Source organism: Sarcophilus harrisii, chromosome 6, assembly GCF_902635505.1.
Source record: "Sarcophilus harrisii chromosome 6, mSarHar1.11, whole genome shotgun sequence".
In the NCBI taxonomy this organism is placed as follows: Eukaryota; Metazoa; Chordata; class Mammalia; order Dasyuromorphia; family Dasyuridae; genus Sarcophilus; species Sarcophilus harrisii.
Window position 1 is genome coordinate 158233770 of NC_045431.1, and position 23946 is coordinate 158257715.

The 23946-nt window shown below is 35.8% G+C and overlaps 1 protein-coding gene across 1 annotated transcript in view; it reads right to left on the reverse strand.

The window, feature by feature from the left end:
* Nucleotides 1–23946, reverse strand: part of SCD5 (stearoyl-CoA desaturase 5) — a 67510-nt gene that overhangs the window by 18200 nt on the left and 25364 nt on the right. The window contains exons 2-3 of the mRNA XM_031941331.1: nt 15532–15662; nt 6046–6251 (exon numbers count right to left, since the gene is read on the reverse strand). Coding sequence (XP_031797191.1) covers nt 6046–6251; nt 15532–15662 — 337 coding nt within the window. The remainder of the gene's footprint in view (nt 1–6045; nt 6252–15531; nt 15663–23946) is intronic.

Below are 23946 nucleotides of genomic sequence, written 5' to 3' on the forward strand. Positions count from 1 at the left end.
ATCATTAGATTTCTTTTGCCCAATTCTAATTTTCAAGGAATCATTTTCTTCCTTAAATTTTTGGTTCTCTATTTCAAGTTGGTTATTCTTTTTTTTCGTAATTTTCTTCATTTTCTTGGATTACTCTTATATTTTTTCTAGTTTTTCCTCAATCTCTCTTATTTGATTTTTAAAGTCCTTTTCAAGTTCTTCTAAGAAATCTTTTTGTACTTGGGACCACTTGACTTTTCTCATTTAAAAAGGAGTGATTTTTTTTTAGCTCTATAATCTCCCTCTGAATATAAACCCAGATCGTCTCTATCCTTATATCATTATCTATGGTTGGGTTCTTTCTCTTTTGTTTGCTAATTTTTACTTGTTTATTTTTATTTTATATTATTTTAGCAGCTATTAATGTGTTCAGATTCTAGTCCCAAAATATTGAGAATAATGCCCCAAGCCTCAGGTTCTTCTTACCGTTATTTGTTATGGTCTGTTCTGTGGCTCAACCTTGGGCTCTCCTCTCCAAACCAAAGCCCTGGCCAGAGTCCTGTTGTCCCATAGAAGATCTTCCTCTCTCTGCTGGCTGTCTTCTCTTCTCTGAGACTGGGACTCCTGCAAGTCCCCCAACCAGCAGAATCCCTGCCTCTCTGCTAATGCATCCACCAGATGTGTGCCAGATCCTCCCAGCCCTAAGCAGAAACCCAGCCCAGGATGAGTGTGGCCAGCACACTTGTGTTTGGGTCCCTCCACAGTGGGAAGTCCTTCCGTCTTCTCATCAGCCATCAGACTTTCTCCCTGGGCTCTTCTCAAGTTGTCTTAGAACAGCTGCATTACTCTGACTTCTGTTTTTCTTCTGCTCCACATTCCCTCTGAGGCAATGTTCTTTTTTGGAGGAAATTTGGAGAGCCTAAAGTTTTCTGACCCATTCTGCTTTCTCCCCAGAATCCTCTCCAGCTCTGTAAATTCATGAGCTCAGCTTTTGCCTTCATTATTCCTCCTAGGGTTCCCTCACTTATAATGGATAATTAAGATAAAATACACATGATGTCTGTATATAACACAATGACTATAAGATGAGATACATCTCCATTCTCTAGGTGCAGAGGTGGAGAACAAAAGGTAGGGAGAAAAGGCATCTGTTGGAAGTGTGCTATTTCATTGCTCCAGGACTTCTGCCTGCAGGGATGGTCGTTTCTGCTGAATGTGTAAACACTGCTGTGAAGACCCTGTTACCCCAGGCTGGGAATTTATGTCTGCTGCTTGACTGCACTCCGCTGGTCCTACAGTCAGACACAGCTCCATTGGGCATAAAGTTGTGGAACTCTTGTCTGCTTCCAACTTTCAGCTTTAGACGGCACCTTAAATTTGGAAACTACCTCTTTTTCACAGGGTAAAGAATGGGATCTGCCATTGTTCTGTAAGCTTAAAATCCAGAGCTCTGGGGAGTTTGGGGTTTTTTTTTGGGGGGGAGAGGACAGTATTTTTGTTAGAGCCTGGGGGATGTAGAGGAGAAAAGCAAAAATCTTAAAACATTCAACCTCGAGACTGAGATTTTTCCTAGTGATTTTTCTACCACAAAATGGGGTTGTGCCAGTCCATTTCCTCCAGTCTTGACAGGGATGAGTGCTTCCTTTCCAAAAGGAGATTTCTTCCCCCAAACATGAAAGTACTTTGGAACACAGAGCAGCTAAATTTATCTTTTCTTTTCCCTAAAGCACATCTTTAGAGACTTGGGGCTAAAAAATTTTGTGCCTCCCTGCATAATTTCTGATCGCTAAATTTCTCTGTCTAGATTTTTTTTTTCACTAGGAAGGCAACTTTAAATAAACTGTCAAAGTCTCTCTGGGTTCCAATCCAAAACTCATTTGTTCTCCTATGCAGATGAATGGAAAAATTTTTTAAAATGGAGGAATAAAAAGCAAAAACTGCAAACAAGGTCATTATTGGCTTCCTGTCTGATGGCATTCTTGACTTTTTATGGATATATATCCAACAAAATATTTCTAGTCTTTGAACTCACCCTACAAGGTGAATTCTGAGAACTGGTTGAACTTCCCAAAATAGTCATTCATTGCTTGATGTCCAATTCTGGAGTAATGTTTGTTACTTGGGTCTTTGCCACTTAACAACTTTATCAATGACATGGAAAAAGGCCATTATAGCATATCTACCCAATTTTCAGATGACATTGGATTCCAAAAGATCTAAACAAGTGAGAACACTGGGTTGAATCTATAAGTTGTTTAGCTTTGTTGTTTTGGGGTTTTTTTAATAGGAATAATGTAAGAAGTTTTACATAGGGATTTAATAAATAAACTTCATAAGTTAAAAGAAAAACTGGAGAGATGTGACTGGCAAAGATGCAACTGAGGAAGATCTAGAAGTCCTAGTAGATTGTGAGTTTAATGGCAGTCGGTGATATGATATGGAAACTAAGAAAATTTACTAAGTCTTAAGCAGAATTAAGAAAGAAAGCATAGGGGACAGCTAGGTGATGCAGTAGATAGAGCAATGGCCCTGGAGTCAAAAGGACCTCAGACACTAGCTGTGTGACCCTAGGCAAGGTCATTACTCAAATTATTCTACAGATTTAATTCAATGCTAATTAAGTCAGTAAAGGAATATTTTATAGAATTAGACAAAATATTTAAAAATTCATTTGAAGAATAGAAAATCAAAAGTTTCAGAGGAAGGAAAGGGGTTTGATATTACCAGCTTGCAAATTATATTTCAAAACAGGAAGTATCAAAATTCTCTAATACTAGATTAAAAAATAGAAAAGTAAATCAGTAAAAGAGATTAGATCTAAAAAATATAGATGATCGAGAACTCAAAGTACACAACAGTTTAATATTATATAAGCCCGTATACACAAACTTTGAGAGAAGAGATTTTTTTTTGTTTAACCAGCTTTGTTGGGAAGACTGGTGGGAGAAAGGATTAGATCAACACATACGACAATAAATTTCAAATCGAATAATAATATAGATACCAAAATGTATAATATAAAAAAATTAGAGAACAATGAGAGAGTATGTCTTTATAGATAGGGAGAAATTTTGTAACAAAATATGGAATAGAAGGTATTGTAAATTAAAAATAGCAATTATAACATTTTTATAGCTTTTGTACAAATAAAATCATTTCAATTAGAATCAAAAAGAAAGATCTTTGTATTAGATAGCACTGATTAAAATCTGACATCTAAAATCTATAGGAAATTGAAACACAACTTTATAAAATTAAGAGTCCTTCTGTTATAAGTGGTTAAAAATAATGCAGTTGTCAAAAGAAGTACAAAATGAAATATGTATATTTATCACCTAAAATATCTTCAGAATCACTAATACTATAAGAAAAATAAATTAAACAGTTATGAGGTCCTCACATATGTCAAGCTAATAGAGACAGTAAAAAATGGAAAAACCTGCTGTTTGAGTAAGACAAATCTGACAATTCACTGCAAGATGAGAATTGCTTCAACTCTTCTGGAAAATATTTGGAATTATTCATGAAAATAGAATTTAGAGTTTAAAATATAAATTTAAAATTGCCAAATCATTCATGTCCTTTTGCCAAAAAATCCTATTATTGGAACTATCCCCCAGAGGGGCTAAAAGAAAATATTCATTCTTCATTTGAGGAATGAATGGCTGATCAAGTTCTAGTATATATGAATGTAATGCAATATAAATGCATAGTAACTGCTGATAAATATGAAAAATTCAGAGAAATATGGGAAGACTTGTCTGAAGTAATGCAAAGCAAAGAAAGGACAAAAGAATTATATATGTAGGGGTGTGTGTGTGTGTGTGTGTGTGTGTATGCACATATATATATACATATATACAATCACCATAATGCAAGCAAAGGCAATTTTTGGAGGTGATAAAGTCTGGCTTAAATACAAAGGAAACATATCTCTTTTCTATTAACAAGTGATAAAATTACTTCAGAAAGTGAAATTGTAAAGGGTTCTGTTGAGAAAAATCTGTCACATAAAACCAAGATTTTTTTAAGCAACTGCAAATAATTTTATCATGGAAAGGGTTAAGAAATATAGTTTAGACCCTGCCTACTCCCTTTACAAAGGTGAGTAACTATGGTTACGAGAGGTTTCGAGCACTGTGCCATCAAACATAGCATAGATGCACAGGTATGAACATGTTAATTTACTCAGTAAATTCTAGTGCCTCCCTGTCACTTGCAGGATCAAATACAAAATCCTCTATTTAGTATTCAAAGTTCTTTATAACTAACTCCACACCTGTGCCACGCCGCTCCACCCTACCCTGTTCTTATTCCTTATCTCCTGACACGTAGTCTTCAATGCAATGGCACTGGCTTGCTGGCTGTTCCATGAACAAGACCTTACTTTCCTCAGTTCTGGGCATTTTTACTGTCTGTGTCCCATATCTCGAATGCTCTCCTTCCTCATTTCCATCTCCTGGCTTCCTTGGCTTCCATCAGCTTAAATCCTATCTACTACAAGAAGTCTTTTCCAGTTCCTTTTAATTCTAGTGGCTTCCCTCTGTTCATTATTTCCTATTTAGATAACAACTATATAACTATATATATATATATATATATATATATATATATATATATATTTAAGCTCTTTGAAGGCAGAGATTGTCTTTTGCTTTTCTTGATATCCCAAACACTGTGCTTAGCATGTAATCGGTGCTTAATAAATGTTTAGCGACTAACTTTAGCTAAATTGGTTTTTTTTCTTTCCTTCTAAATTTTTGTTATAAGGAATAGATGTAGGAAGGTGTGAAAGGAGCAATATCCTAAGATTCACCACCTTCAGACTATAGTAATTTTTTCTTAAAGTTACTGAAATTATCCTTAAGATTTTATTTGGTTCAGGGGTGTAAAGGCATATTCCATTGATATCCCTTTTTGGTTGCCTCTGCACCAAAAAAAAATCAAGGCATGAAAAGTCAACATGGCCTCTCTCCAGTTTCTGTTGTATTTATTATCATGGGCAACACACAGAATTGGGAAAGATATTCAATAAAAAACTATGCAAATAAAACAACAAGGAAAAAAATCAATAGGACTTGGTAACCTGTTAGATATGTTGGAGGTCAAGGAGACCCCAACAATGTTGGGTGTACAAACTGGTGTCACAAGGTGTCTCAAAAGAATTTGCAGGCTCAAACCCATCTCCAAGTCAAGGAGCGGCGTTTATTATAATTGTAACACCAATTAAAGCGGGTAAAAAAAAGTTAGCAAAGAATCAGGAGCAAGAAGGCAAATTTATAGAGGAGAGTGAGAGGGAACAATTGCTTCATGTCACTGATACACCAATTTTATGGCTTAGAGGTAAAGTTGAGGAATGGTCTGGTTCTGAATTTGTACACAGGTACAATACCCAAAATTCTCTGGGCAGAGCTCAATGGGAGCACCTTCTGGAGGTGTGTTTTCAGACCTAAAACATCACTAGATTAAGTGGTGGGCACCTAATTTTGTTCTGTACCTGTGTTAATGTTAAATCCTTTATCATTGTTGCTCATTGTTTCAGAAATCCAGTCATCACTGCCCACAGGCTGTTATCTGACAGCAAGCAATATTTGTGGGCTCATATCCCCACAAACTGATGGATTGGTGTTGGTTTTTATCAACATCCTGGGCATATAGAGTAAACTGGGGCAGGATAATCTAAAGAAATATGTCATTTCTAGCTACATCATTCCCAGGTGACCTTGGGATTATTGCTACGTTCTTCCTAAGAGGTACACCACATCAGAAGGAAGGAAAAGAAAGGGGAGAAGGATGGAAGGAGAGAAGACTGAAAATTCTATGGAGCACAAATGAGTAGTGAAAATTCATCTGAGGAAAAATGAGATTAGTCCTAAAGGAAATGAAGAACTTAAAATGGAAACTGAGAGAAAATTTCTGAATAGGAAAAAAATTCTTAATGTGAAATCAAACAATTATAACTCCATTAAACGGAATTTTAAAATATAGTTTATTTTACAAAAAGAGATTTCTCTTTTTGCCCAGAGCCCTACTGTCCTTACATGAGAAAGACATCCATCACACTAATTCACTTACTTTCTTTGGAGTCGGACAACTGGATCAGCAAGGAGATCAGTGAGATCTAGCTTTCTTCCTTTCTCAATGACATCATGGTGCTTCCGGACAAATAACCACCCAATATGGGCAAAGAAAAAGCCCCGCTGTGCATTGTGGGGGTCAGCATTCGTCTCTGAGTATTTGTGATGCACTCGGTGGTCCCGCGACCACTCAAAGATGTCATTCTGCAAGGGGACAGAGGATACAATTGAACAAAGAGAAAAAAAATCCCTATTCTCAGGTTCTTTCCTTTATCCCCAATCTCCTCATTTCCCTTCATTCCCACACACTTCAGCCTTAACATATTTTTGTGGGCTGGCATGAAAACCCAGAGCCATTACTAGCACTCTTCTACCTGAGGCAAGGGCATGATACTCACCTGAAGGGTGTGTGTGCTGGAGCCAGCTCTTCCCAGCTTGAAAGACTCAATTGTTTTCAATGTGAACATTTGCATCTCAGAAATCACAAACAAAAATCAAGACTTGCTTTTTTAGTCACTGATTTTCTAGACTTGAGAAAATGTTGATATTGTAGACTAAATTTAAACCTGTGTTGTGCATTCTGGTTATTTTGAGTGTTTTTGTTTGTTTGTGTGTTGTTGTTGTTTTGCTTCTTTAAGGGAAAATTGTTAAACATTTATCATCATAACTCAGTATGGATGAGGGGAAACATGCAGAAAACCTGATAAAACCTGGGATTTCTGTCCTTCTCAAAATGTGTCCCCTTATGGGAAATCTTTCCAGCAAAGGATGAAGAGAGAAACCCCTCTGGGACTGGTACAGGACAATTTATTTTGGCTGAGATGGCCTTAGCAGCTGCAGTGAGGGGGACCATGGATGTCTCATGAAGAAGAAGAGCTGAGCTTTAAAACTAGGAATTCTGAGAAGTAAAGTAAGGAAGAGGTATGTTTCAAACATGGAATGGAGAGAGTACGTTACTTTGCCTGTCAAAGGCAGGAAGAGTACCACATATGAGGAACAATAAGAAGATTTGCATTGCTGGATCATTTGTAGAGTGCATTAAGGAAGATAAAGCATAAGAAGCTTGAAAAGGTAGATTGATAAGGACTTTATTTTTTATTTTATTTTTAATTTATGTAATAAAGCAAGCATTTTCATAACATGGTACAATAAAAAAGATCTTTCCATATGAAACTGCAAATCTACTATGCACAACTTGCTATTCCATTAGAATGCACAACAAAATTATGTAAATTTTTTTCTTCCCTCTTCCAGATATCTATCATTACATATAAATAGATTTTATATAAATACATACATATATATGTATAAGTATATACATATGTAAAATCATTCTATACATACTTTTATTTATAGATTCTTTCTCTAGATGTAGATAGCATCTTTTTCACGTCTTTTATAATTTTTTTCCATAATAGTACAATAAAAAAGATGATTGTGCATGAAACAGACAATTTTCTACTTGATCCTAAAGATAATAGGGAGCCATTGGAGTTTCTTTGGCTTGGGGGGGGGGGGGAATGATACGGTCAAGGCTGTGCTTTAGGAAGTTCATTTTGGCAGTTAAATGAAGAATGAATTGGAGTGGGATTGACAAGACCAAAGAGAAGGTCTTTTGTTAACTAAGGCATGAGGTGAGGTGGTAAGTAGAGAAAAGGGTGGTTTTGTAGTGCAGAAGGAATATATTCAAGTAGAAACCAGTCACTAAACTGTACATGGGAAATCTGTAGTCCCCATATTGACTTAAAAACTATATATTAATATCAATATTCTACTGTATTTTTAGGTATTTTGTTAAATATTTCCCAAATTTTATTTTTATTTTATATTTATTTATATATATATATTTATCCCCAATATATATATATATATATCCCCAATATAAACATTTATATAAATTTTATATTTTACTCTGGCTGGCTGCATTGCCCCACTTTTGGGGGGAACTAGATCTTGAGTCAAGAAGCAAGCTGAAATAGGGGTTCAAATATTAGCTATAAACAAGTCACCTAAGCCTCTGTCTGCCTTGTGGGATGTGGATAATACTAGCAGCGATATCATAGTTGTTGAGAAGATCAAATGCATGTCTCTGTGTATGTATGCATTTATGTATATGTGTTACCATAGCTATATACACTGTCTGTATTATGAATATACTGTTTATATCCATCACTTTATGTAAGTTGCAGTTTGTTGACAAAGAAGCAAATGTCATTTCTTTTTTTTGAAGCTCTTGAATGTATGTGTCTGTGTGTGTGTGAAATTAAGATGATGTAATGAAAAACTTGTTCCTTCAGCACAATGGATAGAGCACTGGACCTGGAGTTAAAAAGACCTGAGTACAAATCAAGTCTCAGACACTTATGTGACCAAGGCAAGTCATTTTACCTCTGTCTACTTCAGTTTCCTCATCTGTAAAATGGGGATAATAATTGCTCTTACTTCACAGAGTTGTTAAAGCACTCTTTTTTTCCCCTCTTGGTGATTTACATTTCTTCCTTCCTTCTTTCCTTCCTCTCTTTCTTTCTTCCTTCCTTTATTTCTTCCTTCCTTCCCTCCTTCCTTTCTTTCTTTCTTTCTTCCATCCTTCCTTCTATCCTTCCTTCCTTCTTTCCTTCCTTCCTTTCTTTTTCTTTTTTTCTTCCATCCTTCCTTCTTTCCTTTCTTTCTTTCTACCATCCTTCCATCCTTCCTTTCTTTCCTTCCTTCTTTCCTTTCTTTCTCTTTTTTCCATTCTTCCTTCCTTTCTTTCTTTCTTTCTCCCATCCTTCCTTCCTTCCTTCCTTTCTTCCATCTTTCCTTCCTTTCTTCTATCCTTTCTTCCTTCCTTTCTTTCTTTTTTCTTTCTTTCTTTCTTTCTTCCTTTCTTTTTCTTTCTTTCTTCCATCCTTCCTTTCTTTGTTTCTTTCTTTCTTTCTTCCATTCTTCTTTCCTTTCTTCTATCCTTCCTTCCTTCCTTTCTTTCTTTCTACCATCCTTCCTTCCTTCCTTTCTTTCTTTTTCTTTTTTTCTTCCATCCTTCCTTCCTTTCTTTCTTTCTACCATCCTTCCATCCTTCCTTTCTTTCCTTCCTTCCTTCCTTTCTTTCTCTTTCTTCCATTCTTCCTTCCTTCCTTTCTTTCTTTCTTCCATCCTTCCTTTCTTTGTTTCTTCCATTCTTCTTTCCTTTCTTCTATTCTTCCTTCCTTCCTTTCTTTCTTTCTACCATCCTTCCATACTTCTTTCCTTCCTTCCTTTCTTTCTTTCTACCATCCTTCCTTCCTTCATTTCTTTCTTTTTCTTTCTTTCTTTCCTTCTTTCCTTCCTTCCTTTCTTTCTTTCTCCCTTTTTTCTTTCTTTTTCTCTTTCTTTCTTTTGTTCTGAGACTTTCTCAATCTACCCACAGCATGCACAGACTTATAAACATAGACACACATATACAGACACACACACACATATACATACACATACACACACACACACACACACACACACACACACACACAATGTCCATGATGAAGAAACAAAAGACAATAAGGCTGTCTTTTTAAATGTCTTTTTTTTTCACTGTTTAAATGACCTGGGGCATTTCCAGGATCTTTGCTTGGGTCCATTTTGTAGACAGTTATAATCATCAATTAATCAAAAATAATTTATTAAGTACCTATCTTATGCTGTAAACTACTAGACATCAGGGATATAAATACAAAAACTGAAATAATTCCAGATTCTGTGTACATGTGTGTATATCTACACAGTGAGAGGCTACATGGTTTAGTGAATAGACAACTGCTATCCTCACACTAATCCATTCATGTCTCAGTGGTTCCTGTCTCACAGTATCCCTACTGTGATGCCCCAAATCTTGGATGAAAATCCTCTTCAGACAAGGTTGTCTTTTTTATCCTCAGTTATTAGAACAGTGCTTAGCACATAGTAGGCACTTAAAGGTTTATTGATTTTCAGAATGTTTCCAAACAGTCCAGCCCCAGGATTTCCTATGATCTTTGAAAGGTAAGTCTAGCCCAGTAAAGTCTCTCAGTTTCTATGGAAGTTTTGATAAGGAAGAAAGAAGTTCAAGAATATAAACTATTATGCTTAGTATACTAATATAGTATAAATAAATGAATATTATACTATAATAGGAATATATAATAGTAATATTATATATATATGTGCTATACACATAATATTAATGTTATCCTATTCATTATAGTGTGTCTTAAAAGTATGAGCATTATACCTGTATAGGATTATTATTCATTAAAGAATAAATAAAAATATGAATATAAAATATGCCACTTATAAATGATAAAGTAGGAGAGACAGAATCCTTAAAATTAGTCAGAAAAAAATAGTAGAATCCCAAAATCTAAAAGAAATCAGGGAAATTAGGGCAAAGCAAATTTTTTTCATTAAAATGGAAAATGTGGCTCACAACCTGGGGAATGTATTTCTGTCTCTAATTGATAATTATTATACTAGTATTTTGTCCAGAGGCTAAAAAAGAGCTGGGTACAAGATTGCAGGTTCATTACAATTTTTAAAATTATCTGAAAAACTGGTTTATGGTAACTGCAAAAGCAGTTTTACTTGAGGGTCAGAGCTGTTTGCAAATAATTGTCTTAGGAGGTTCCTTTTTTGTTTTACCACAAACAGGGCCAGATTGGGGTAAACAGGGCTTTGCCTCAAGTTGCTGACGTAGAAAGAGCCACTTTTTACTCAAGGTAGATTAGGATCTCTCTCTCTCCCATACCTTGTGTTTCACAGCCCCCTGCCCAGTGCTATTTGTCAAAACTCCATTCCATTCTAAGATGACAGGAAAAGATAATGATAAATGGGAAGGGATGTGGGAAAACTGGGACACTAATATATTATTGATGTTGTAAAATGAGTAATTTGGAATTGTGCCCAAAGGGCTATCAAACTGTGCAGACCCTTTGATCTATCAGTTTCACTTTGGGGTTTGTGTCACAAAGAGATCTTAAAGAAGGGAAAGGGACCTGTATGTGCACGAATGTTTGCGGCAGCCCTCTTCATAGTGGTCAGAAACTGGAAGCTGAATGGATGCCCATCAGTTGGAGAATGAATACATTATGGTATATGAATATTATGGAATATTATTGTTCTATAAGAAATGACCAGCAGGATAATTTCAGAAAGGCCTGGAGAGATTTACATGAACTGATGCTGAGTGAAATGAGCAGAACCAGGAGAACATTGTACACGTCAATAACAAAATTATGTGATGATCAACTGTGATGGACTTGACTTTCCTCAACAATGCAATGATTCAAGACAATTCTAATAGATTTGGGATAGGAAAATGCCATCTACATACAGAGAAGGAACTATGGAGATTGAATATGGATCAAAGCATAGTATTTTCACCTTTTTTGCTTTATTTATTTATTTTTTTTTGTTTTGTTTTTCCTTTTTGATCTAATTTTTCTTGCACAACATGACAGATATGGAAGTATGTTTAAAATAATTACACATATTTAACCTATACCATATTGCTTGCTGTCTTGGATAGGGGGAGGTAAGAGAGGGAGGGAGAAAAATTTGGCACACAAATTCTTACAAAAGTGAATATTACTTTAACATATTTAACATGTATTGATCAACCTGTCATCTGGGGGAGGGGAGGAGGGGGAAGGAGGGGAAAAATCGGAACAAAAGGTTTTGCAATTGTCAGTGCTGAAAAATTATCCATGCAAATATCTTGTAAATAAAAAGCTATAATAAAAAACATTTTAAAAAGTAAATATTGATATTGGATTACTTGCCATCTAGGGGAGAGGGTAGGGGAAAGGAGTGGAAAATTTGGAACACAAGGCTATGCAAAGATCAATGTTGAAAAATTATCCGTGCATATGTTACGAAAATAAAAAGCTTTAATTTTAAAAAATGAATATTGAAAACTATCTTTACATGTATTTGGAAAAATAAAATATTATTGAAAACTTTAAAAAAAAAAAACATCCATTTCATTGACCAGGCCCAGGATGTGACTTTCAGGATCTTGCCACACTGTCATCCTTCTCCAAGGACCTACCTCTTTACTCTAGTCCACCCCCTCAAGGATGGGGCCTAGACTCACTGGAGCATGCTTCTCCCCCTCCCTTCATGATATAAATGTACTGATGATCAAACTGTTCTCTTCTCTAGTATCAGTACAGCCAACTTTAACCCACTCACAAATGTTTTTGCCAAGGAAAGAAGAATTCCTATGTATGGCTTTGAGCTTGATCAGAAAGGAGGTCTAGTGAGATAATAATCCTATTTTACCTCAGGATCTAAGATATCGGGGCAGTTTTCCTTTATGATTTCTTGAAATATTATATCTAAACTCTTTTTCTTTAGCATGGCTTTCAAGTACTCCAATAAATCTTAAATTATATCTCCTCAATCTATTTTATAATTATTTTTCCAATGAGATATATTTTAAAATTTTCTTCTGTTTTCATTTTTTTGATTTTGTTTTATTATTTCTTTCAATCTAATGGAGTCATTAGATTGCACTTACTTAATTCTAATTTTTAAGGAAATATTTTTTTCAGTAAGCTTTTAGACCTCTTCTTCCATCTGGCCAATGTTGGGTTTCTTTAATTTTTGTTTTTTTTTCTGATTATAATGCATATTAATTTTTAAATACACATTTCTTTATGAATCATATTGGGAGAGAAAATTCTGAACAAAAGGAAAAAGCTATGAAGGAAAAAATGAAAGAAAAAAAAAAGAAAAAAGTGCCAATTCTTTGCCACCACAAAAAGAGCTGCTACAAACATTTTTGCACATGTGGGTTGTTTTCCCTCCTTTATGATTTCCTTGGGATACAGACCCAGTAATGGCACTGCTGGCTTAAAGGGCATGCACAATTTAGTATAGTTCCAAATTGCCCTCCAGAATGGTAGGAGCCAATTCTGTTTGTAAAGGAGTTCTTTCCTCCAGTGAACTTTTGTTCCTTTTTTTTTTTTAAACCATTAGACCAATTCTGTTTTTTTAAGGTGTTATTTTCTTCAACAATTTTTTTGTTCCTCTTTTACCAGGCTGTGAATTCTCTTTTTATAATTTTCTTGCACCATTTTTATTTTCTTTTCCCTGTTTTTCCTCTATCATTCTTTAACTCTTCTGGGAATTTTTTGGGGGTTTCAATCTAATTATCATTTTTCTTTGAGATTTTGGTTGAAGTTCTTTTCACATTGCTGTCTTCTGCATTTATGTCTTGGTCTTCCCTACCACTATAGTAGTTTTTTACAGTCAGGTTCTTTTTTTTGTTTTTTGCTCTTATTTTTCCAGACTCTTCCTTGACTTTTAACTTTCTGTTAGAGCTGGGCTCTGTTCACCTGATGATGGGGAGATATTGTGTCAAACTTCAGCTTTTTCCATGATGCTGTTTTCAGAGCTGGTTCTGGGATCTGAAAGTTAGTTGGGAGAGTTTACCTGGGTCTCTACCTATTCTCTGCCATCTTGTATTTACTCCTACACATATGGTTTATCCTTATTGGTTTTCAAACAACTTGCTTAGGAATGGAGGATTGCTTCAGAAAAGACACTGCAGTGTCCAGAAATTTTTCTGTCCCTTAAACTGTCCTTTAAGGACATCTGAATTTCCAAAAGGGAAAGCCTGCCAGGTGACCTTGGGACAAAGCTGAGGGGAATCCCATTTGTACTTTCTTTTTAGCCAATGGAAAAACAGATTTCTGCCAGCACATCAGCTTGAAGGAACAGGTTTTGATGATAAGGTTTCACATTTACAGCTTATGAATCAATGACATACTGTCTAACAAAGGAGCTTCTATCCAATAGATCAAAAAGGAGACCACATTGCTGGTACTTTTTTTTAAGAACTGTGTACTTCATTTGGAGCATTTTTTATTTCAGTCCCAGAGGCTTATATTAATCTGCTCCAGTTGAGATGCCAATATTTTACCATTCACAAGAACATTCTGTGCTTTACTAAATTGTTTATTTTAGGTCAGCCCTGATTTCCCTCCAGATAACACCTGGCACTGACAGTCTGCAAGAAGGGCCCAGAAAGTCCCCAAACAAGAGCCTGGCAGCATTTTAAGCATTTTGGAAAACTTTACCCTCAAGAGAACAAGTAACTACTTGTTGCCTAATATAGGCAAGGAGCATCGATGGTACAATTTATATGGTTTATGGTTACCACAATGGCATGTTCAGTTTTATTTGATGTCTTCCAATGCAAGACCACCAAGCACAAGTGTTTTGTAAAGTGTTGGTTGAAATAATTTAAGATTCTCAAGTCAGAGATTTCTCACTGGTAGCTAAGTCAATATTCTGAAAATGTCTTGTTTCTAAAAAGAGTCAGATTGACAGAATATGAGATGATCAGGCTACTAGGACAGTGGGCAGAATTTCTAGATGCCCTTATGGTGCCCTCTCCAACAAGATAAATATAAATTAAAGTTCAGGTCATTACACAAGAAAGTGGAAAATTACTGAATTGCTTTCTAGGGTAGCTCAAGTCTGATACTGATAATATATATATATATATATATATATATATATATATATATATATAGTATAAGTGCTGATCAACCAATGCCTCCACTAAATATATATGTGAAGAAGATATCTGATTTTGCTGTTGAACTTAGAGTTAGGAAAACCTGAATTCAAATCCTGCCTCAACCATTCACTTTGTGATCCTGGGCAAGCCAATATATCACTTTCAGCTTCAGTTTCCTCATTTGTAAAATGGGGATAATATGAGCACTGACCTCATGGGGTTATTATGAGGATTCAATGAAATAACTTATATAAAGTACTTTGCAAACCTTAAACAATATATAAATATTATGTATATATATATTATTATTAATTATTAATCAAAACAATTAATATTAAGACATAATAGTTATGTTATAAAATTAACATGTAAATGCAATAGAAATATCCAGTTATAATAGCATAAATATGACTATGCTATATTGATAATGATAATGATGATACATTTATCAGGAATCTTATTTAAATAGAGTTTCTTTGATTTCACCTTTTAAAATCATTTAACAGTAAGCACTAATAAAATGAAAATAGTTTCAGAATGGCTGAGATACCAGACTTCTCTCTAAGAAATGAAGAGAGATTAGAAGAAGAAAGCAATTTTTAAGATTAGAATATCATGGTTTATTCCATATAAGGGAATAGAGATGAAGGAGAAGTTTGGGCAACTAATCAGTCGGTCAGGAAACATTTATTAAGCATCCACTACATGTTAAGCACTGGGAATATAAAGAAAGCAAAAGACAGTCAATCCTTGCCTTTAAGGAACTCACAGTCTAATCAAAGAAAGAGCAATCATGAATGTACAAATTAGGAGTTTGAAACAAAAGTTTAAAACAAAAAACTTAGAAATAAAAGTGAAATTCACAAAGTGGGGATATGTTGTAAAGGCAGAATCCACAAAACTTGGCAACTGATTGTATGGAATGGGGGGCAGAAGAGGGAGGGAGTACAAGAGTCTAGTGCCCACCTGGAAAGCCATAGAGTTGGCAGCGGCCAGGAATATCCTCAAAGGCAGCTTGGCTTTATAGGACCTGTGGCTCCATAAGCGATGGGCACCAGCCGTGACTCCCAGGGCTGTCAGGAGGAAACAGAGGTATGCTGCAAAACACAAAGAAAGGGGAAATATTCATAAATCATGAATAATTTTTAAAATTTCTTTATTTTATTCACTGAGAAAGGATTCATGAAATTGTCCAGGAAAAAAAGAGGAGACTCTCCTTCAATGAATGATCAATAACTTGAGAAACTATAGCTTTCTATTGATTTGTGACTTTCTAAATCCTGTACCGGGGTGACAGAAAGAACTTAATCTGGGAAACTCTGACCTTCGTACTCCAAACATTTTTTCCATTCTTTTCTTTCTCCACAGTGAAGCTATACCAGTCATGTCTAAGTTGGCGTGAGTTTAGTCATAAAAATCAATTCCCTTTTCATTTTCTTCTGTGCTTTAACACTCACAAATATGTGTTTTAAAGACAGTATTTCTTGAAGTATGAAAGCAAGTTAAGTAGCTTCTATAGGTCTTCAGATTGAAAAAAATTTAAATTGTCTTTAAACAATCAGATTATATATGAGTAGGTCAAAACAGCAATGGAAATGACAAAAAAAAATCCAATATCCACAAGTTGTGCCTTGACCCACATTATCAATGAGACTTTTGAAGCAAGAATAAATGAGAGCTTGGCTGGACTTGACAAAGTTTTAGCCTGTCTTTGTTAGGAAGAAATAGAGCAAGGATTCCCACAGGTTGGGGATAGAAATGAAGCCCATTGGTACAAAATGGATAGTCCTGTAACATAAACAGGGCTTATCTGACCAGTAATCAAACACCTTCAAGTACTTGTAATGGTCAACCAATTTTTCAACTCTTGCTTCAAATCCCTGAGTCTGGCCACAAGGCTCTCTGGGGGATGGTTTTTGTTTTTGCTTTGATCAATTTATCCTATGGTGCTCATTGAACTGACTTAGCCAAGGAGGCCGTAGAGAAGTGCCTAGGGAAGAAACCGTCGTGACCAGGAGATTTCATATTTAACTGGTGGATTCATTCAACACAAAAGATTTATATTTATATCTCATCCATTATTCTAGCATATTTATAGATTTAATTTTCTCATCTGTAATACAGATCACAGCATTTGTCCTTAAATAGTCTTATTGTCTTGATCAAGAATGAGACAAATAGTTTGAATGAAATTGTAGTGAAAATGGAGAGTTTAAATTTCATGAGGCAGTATGGCAGAACATGGAGTACTCACCTTTCACAGATAATTATGATTATTGATTCCAACAATAACAACCACAACAATCAGACATAAGAACAGGGACAGATTCAGTTCTAAGGGGACATTTATACTAACACTAATGTGGCTTAGAGGGGTCACTCAGGGTGTCTACACAAGCCACAAGGTGACATTCAAAGGAGACATAGACTCTACTCCCAATGACCTGTATCACATTAGACATTTAACTTAATCTCATTGGGCTTAATTTTCTCCTCTGAAAAGTGAAAGGATTGCACTAGATATATTAGATGTACTACATTAGTGCCTTTTCCAGGCTCAAATTTTTTGAATGTTATGAATGCTTCAGAGTGAAATTCAAGCCACTCAGATATAATCTATTGATAATAGAGAGCAACTTGGAGTCAGGAATGCTTAAATTCAAATCTACCCTTTGGCACTTACTAAGTGTATAATCCTGGGCAAGTCACTTAATTTCTGCCTCAGTTTCCTCAATTGTAAAATGGTGTGTGTGTGTGGGGGGTAATAGTAGCACCTGCCTTGCAGGGTTCTTGTGAGGATCAAATGAGATAATATTTGTAAAATGCATAACACAGTGCCAGGATATAGTATGCTTTATATAAATCCTTAATCCCTTTGCTTTTTCCCAAGAAAGATCTGAGGTTAAAAGGCAAGTAGAAGAAATTCAATATTTGGTTAAATAGGATTTCCCCACCATGTAAACCCACAGAGAACGGTGCTAAATCAAAAGAAACTATAATAATAATAAGCTTTTATAGCAAAGAGTGTCAGAGAGCTGGGATTTCCTGAAGTAAACCCTTAAACCATCAGTTACCACTTCCTAAGTCTATGGTACAGGCAGGGACACTTACTACACTTACTGCTGTTCCATTACAGCTGCATATTTAATTCCCAATAGTTGGTTCTATTTAAAGGTAGAAATCTCTTCCCTCCCCCACTTAATAGTCACCCCTGAAAAGAGGAAAACAATTAACCAGAATTAGTTCTATATATTTTGCTCATTATTTCTCTATGGAATGGAAGTCAATATTAACATCATAATATTCATCCAGAATCCTGCTTATCTTTTATGGAGAGAGGAGCCTGAATTTAATTTTATTAAAGATTGAAATAAAAGAATTTATTAAGTCTCTTCCTATGCATGAAGCCTCACTAGAATATATACACCAAACACTTTAGTCCCCCCACAGGGGCCGTTTAGATCCTGGAAGAACACTTGTACTAGAACTAGTATGGCTTGGGGGAGAGGGGGTTTGTTCAGGGTGTGTGCACAAGCTTGCCATGGCCAGCCTGTTTTCCTGTTCATGTAGATAACTTCTCAGCATCTACCAAGTTCTCTACACTGGTGTTCTGGTGTTCTCCAAATAATTCCTTCCTAGCAGAATGGAATAATTCCTAAAATACTTGACTCATGCCGCTTACCCACTTCAATTCCAAACTTTTCTTCTGTTCTTATTATATTACCCAAGAATTTGTACAATTAGGATTAGAGGCTTGTATTTAGTATAATAAAAATATTCATTCTAAAAGTTCTAAAATAGTGAATTGTGACCACTTCTGAAAAGGATGAATTTTTGACTCCCTTTACCTTAACTTTTCCATCATTGTTTTCACTACACACCTGTCAGATTGGCTAAGATGGCAGGAAAAGATAATGATGAAAGTTGGAGGGGATGCAGGAAAACTGGGACATGGATGCATTGTTGGTGGAATTGTGAATAGATCCAGCCATTCTGGAGCAGTTTGGAACTATGCTCAAAAAGTTATCAAACTGTGCATACCCTTTGATCCAGCAGTGTCTCTACTGGGCTTATATCCCAAAGAGATCTTAAAGAAGGGAAAGGGACGCACATGGGCAAAAACTGGAAACTGATGGATGTTCATCAGGTGGAGAATGATTGAATAAGTTATGGTATATAAATGTTATGGAATATTATTGTTCTATAAGAAACAATCAATAGGATGATTTCAAAGAGTCCTGGAGAGACTTATATGAACTGAGTGAAATGAGCAGAACCAAGAGGTCATTATACACGGCTACAACAAGATTATACAATAATCAATTCTGATGGACATGGCTCTTTTCAACAATGAGGTGACTCAGACCAGCCCAATGGTCTTGTAATGAAGAGAGCCATCTACACCCAGAGAGAGGACTGTGGGAACAGAGTGTGGACCACAATATAGTATTTTCACTTTTTTTTGTTGTTTGTTTGCATTTTATTTTCTTTCTCATTTTCCAGTTTGATTTCATTTTTCTTCTGCAGCAAGATAATTGTATAAATATATAAGCATATATTGGATTTAACATATATTTCTACCACGTTTAACATATATTGGACTACTTGCCATCTAGGAAAGAAGATGCGAGAAGGGAGAGGAAAATTGGAACACAAGATTTTGTAAGGGTTAATATCAAAGAATTATCCATGCATATGTTTTAAAAAATAAAAGGCTTTAATAAAAAAAAAGAAATATATCTAGGCTCTTTCTTTGATCATAATTTTCAGATAATCTCATATTCTTAAATTACTCCTTCTTAATCTATTTTCCAGGTCAGTTGTTTTTCCACTGAGATAGTTCTCATTTTCTTCTATTTTTTCATCCTTTGATTTTGTTTTATTGTTTCTTTTTGCCTCCTGCAGTCATTAACTTCCACTGGCCCAATTCCAGTTTTTAAGGAATGATTTTCTTCAATCAGTTTTTGTGCCTCTTTTTCTATTTGATTAGTTCTGCTTTTTAAGGTGTTCTTTTCTTCAGTGAATTTTTATGCCTCCTTTTCCATTTGGGCAATTCTGCATTTTAAGGAGGTCTTCAGGGAATTTTTGTGCCTCTTTTGTTATTTAGAAAATTCTGGGGTGTTTTTTTAAAACAGTTACTATTCTCTTTTTTCTTTAGTATTGTTTGTGTCTCTTTTTATTGTTGTTCAGTAATTTTTGCAATCATGTCTAATTCCTCATGATCCTATTTGGGGTTTTCTTGCCAAAGATACTAGAATGGTTTGCCATTTCCTTCCCTAACTCATTTTATAAATCAGCAAACTGAGACAAACAGGATTAAGTGACTTCTCAGATCTCACAATTACTAAGTATTTGAGGCTAGATTTGAAACTCAAGACTCATCTTCCTGACTCCAGGCCCAGGATTCTATCCACTGTTCCAACTAACTGCCCAGAATTTTTTTTTTTTACCAAGTTATAAATACTCTTTTCACAATGTTCTTGCACTATTCTCATTTCTTTTCTCAGTTTTTCCTCTACCACACTTACTTCTTTCTTTAACTCTCCCAGGCATTCCTGTTGGATTTGAGTTCAATTAACATTTTTAATGTGAGGCTTTTATTGTAGCTTTTTTCATACTGTTCTCTACTGATTACTTTATATTTTGCTCTTTCTTGCCACCATAATAGCTTCTTACGGTCAAATTATTTTTTATGCATTTTTTGTTCATCTTTCCAGCCAATTTTTTTTTTTACTTTGAACTTTACATTAAAGTTGGATTCTGTTCACCTGGGAAGGGAAGGCACTCACCCAAATTTCAAGCTTTTTCATGGTGGTGTTTTCATAGCTAGTCCTGGGGATCTGCAAGTGTTCAATGCTTCCTAGGTAATCCAATGCTGGTAAAGGTGTGGTCCCTGCTCTTCTAGTTTGATCTGGGACCTTTACCTAGGAAGGATCCCTGATACCCTGCAGCTGAAAGTGGAACGATGCTTCTTTATTTTAGAACCCCTGCTCCCTTGTGACCACCTTCCAGAGCTCTTCTCCACCCTGGAACTGCAACCCAAAACTGCATTTAAATAATAGAGTTGTTAATCAGTGCTAACTGTAAACCATTGTCATCAAAGTATCTCCTATAATCTCTTTTTGACTTTCTTACTTTCTCTGAACTGAGCTCCCCAAACTGCTCTTGCTATTGTTGCCAAAGCTACCACTGTTGCCACCACTTAGTATATGGGTTCCAGACAGACCTCTGCCCTGGTGCTATAGACTTCTGCTAACTTCTTAAGTTTTCTTAGGCCAGAAAAATATCTCACTGTGATCTTTCTTTGACTTTGCCACTCCAAAATTTGTATTTTAAAGTAAAATTGAGTTAACTTTTTAAAATAAGTTTTAGTTTCTTCAGTTTGTTTAATGAAGATATTATTTTATCATTGAATATTCAGTAAATGTTTGCCTTTTTAAAAATATATATATATATTTCTTTATATATAAATTTCCTTATATAAATAAGCACACCTGATGAAATGTGTTATGCAAGCCTGTGAAGTGAGCATTTCTCCCCCATCTTTCCCTAACTGAAGACATTCATATCTAAGTATTTTATGTTTGAACGTTCATATAGATTCTATGGTATGTCCTCACACAGAATCATGATGGTAACTTGTAGCCACATTGTATTTCAGGTCCATTCTCTAAACAGAATTAGAAATGGGGTACTCCTACTCTCATAAGGATTAAGATGCCAGAGACATGGGAAGGAGCCATATTTTATGGGTTCACACTGAAAATCACTAGGAAAATAAAAAGTAAATCTTTTTAAAATTCCTAGCCCATTTCAGTCCCCAGAGGAGACAAACACAACCTATTCTCCCAGATTTACCTTTTATTTTCCTGGTGGTTTTCAATGTGACCACATAAAATATGGCTCTTCCTCAAACATTCAGGAGACTAGGAGTATCTCATTTTTGATTCTGTTTGGAGAAATGTGCCTGAAATATGATTCTGGTACAAAAAGATCAGCCCAAAGCCTCAGAGGGGGCCTTGCTGACTAGCCAAATACCGATCCCGGGCTTGCTGCAGTGGAATTAAGGGCAGGAAGGAAGGGCATTCTCCTCCACTTTTTAAGTCCACTGCTAAGTCTTACATGGCTTCAGGGAAAGGTTTATTAAGCAGAATATTCAGGTAAAACACTCCATCTCTCAACTTAGGTCATTGTCATTGGCAACATCGCCCTGCTGATATAAACTGAGATCTTTTGGGGAGAAGGGTTGGAGAGACCCTGATGTGAACTGTATCCCCTTTAATCTGTGGGGCAATTGGAGTCTCAAACTCTCCCCTAGGAGGGACACCCCCTTGGGAGGGAAACTCCCAAGATAAATAATCTCATTCAATTTTGAATCGAATTGATTTGAAAATCAGTCTCTCAGATTCATTCAGCTAGATATATTGGGGCTGCTTTGATCTTTGACCCCGAGCTGGGGGCCTAATCTCTGAATGAATCTAGCATTCCAACTCGTATTGGTCTGATCTGCCACAGTCCAACACACTGTAACTGGACCCTAATATGGTGATGTCATTTTGGTCCTCTTGGAGAATAAAGACACATAAATGATAAATGCAAGTTGGCTTGATTGTTCTCCCTTTATAAAACAGAGTTTTCTTGGCTAAAACTTTTGGAGGCTGTTGCTGTGTAGGCTGGGGCTGGCAATTCTCTTAGATCCTCAAATTTGTTATGATTTTCTTGGAGAGCCAAGATCAAAACAGCAAATATTCTCACCCCCTTCCTGCCTTTGCTGCTGTTGTTGTTGTTGTTTGTTTTGTTTTGCTCTTTTTTTTTTTTTTTTTGCAAAGCAGCTCAGGTTAAGTGGCTTGCCCAATATCATTGGAAAATTGTTTGATTCTTCTCTCTCAAAGAGGACCAAGAATATCAACAGAATGATTTGACTTCCAAGTGAATTGGATTTAAGTGAGGCAGAGTAATACAAAGTCATCAGCCTCATGCTCTTCTCCAGACTCTTGGGGGTCCACTGGCAAGACATAGGCCAGGACAATTAGTCTCGTGGATAGGAAGTGTTAAGTGTCTGAGGCTGGATTTGAACTCAGGTCCTCCATAGCTTATGCTCTATACACTGTGCTATCTAGCTACCCCATATATCCCTTTAAAGGACATGAGGTACTTTCTTCCTCATCACTGATTCCCATCATCTACATTCCTTGGATTGCATTCCAAGATGATCAACCTCCAAGGAAACCTTTCTATTTATAAACTCAACATTCTTTTTTTTCAATTTAACTTAATTTTTATTTTATTTTATTTTTATTGAAGCTTTTTATTGTCAAAACATATGCAAGGATAATTTTTCACCACTGACCCTTGCAAAATCTTATGTTCCAATTCCCTCCCTCCTTTTCCCCCCACCTCCTCCCGTACATGGCATGTAATCCAATATATGTTAAAGATGGTAAAAATATATGTAAATTCAATACATGTATACATATTAATACAATTATCTTGCTGCACAAGAAGAATCAGATCAAAAGGAAAAATAAGAAAGGAAATAAAATATAAGCAAACAACAACAAAAAGAGTGATAATGCTATGTTGTGATGCACACTCAGTTCTCAGAGTCCTCTCACTGGGTGTAAACGACTCTCTCCATCACAAGATCATTGAAACTGGCCTGAATTTAAACTCAACATTCTTTAGATTGCAATAGCTTTTACCCTCACACTTCAACAGTTTCCTCACTACTTCTGCTCCGCAGTTTGGAGGGCAGGATGGTAGCACAAAGAATACCGCCCATAGCCTCCATTTAAAGAGAGCCAGGAGACCAGGACATCTTCATTTCCCACTAGCTAGACTTTGGACCAGACTCCACCTTCCCCCTACACAAGGTCTTTCTTCCCCAGCCTTCCTCTCCAGTCTTCTTCAGCTTCCTTTTGTATGTTAGCTTCATTCCTTAAATTGCCTTTTTCTTATTTAAATCTTTCATATAAATATGCCCAGTGTCTGGCATATATTAGATAATAAATAAATGGTTGTTAATTTGGCTTCTACATGCAGCTAGACAGAACAACGGATAAAGTGCCAGGCTGGGAGTTAGAAAAACCTACATACAAATCCAGCCTCAGAATTTAGTAACTATGTGACCCTAGGCAAGTCACTTCACCCCTTTTGCCTCAGTTTCCTCATCTGTAAAATGGGTTAGAGAAGGAAATAGCAAACCACTCCAGTATCTTTGTCAAGGAAACTCCAAATAGGGTCACAAAGAATTCAACACTACAAAAATGACTCAAAAACAAATGTTTACTGACTTATTGGAAGCAAACTAAAGTTTCACTTTTCCACACACTTTAAAAATAATAAGAAAGCATTTTAATATTACCCTAGTCAGTAGTTTAC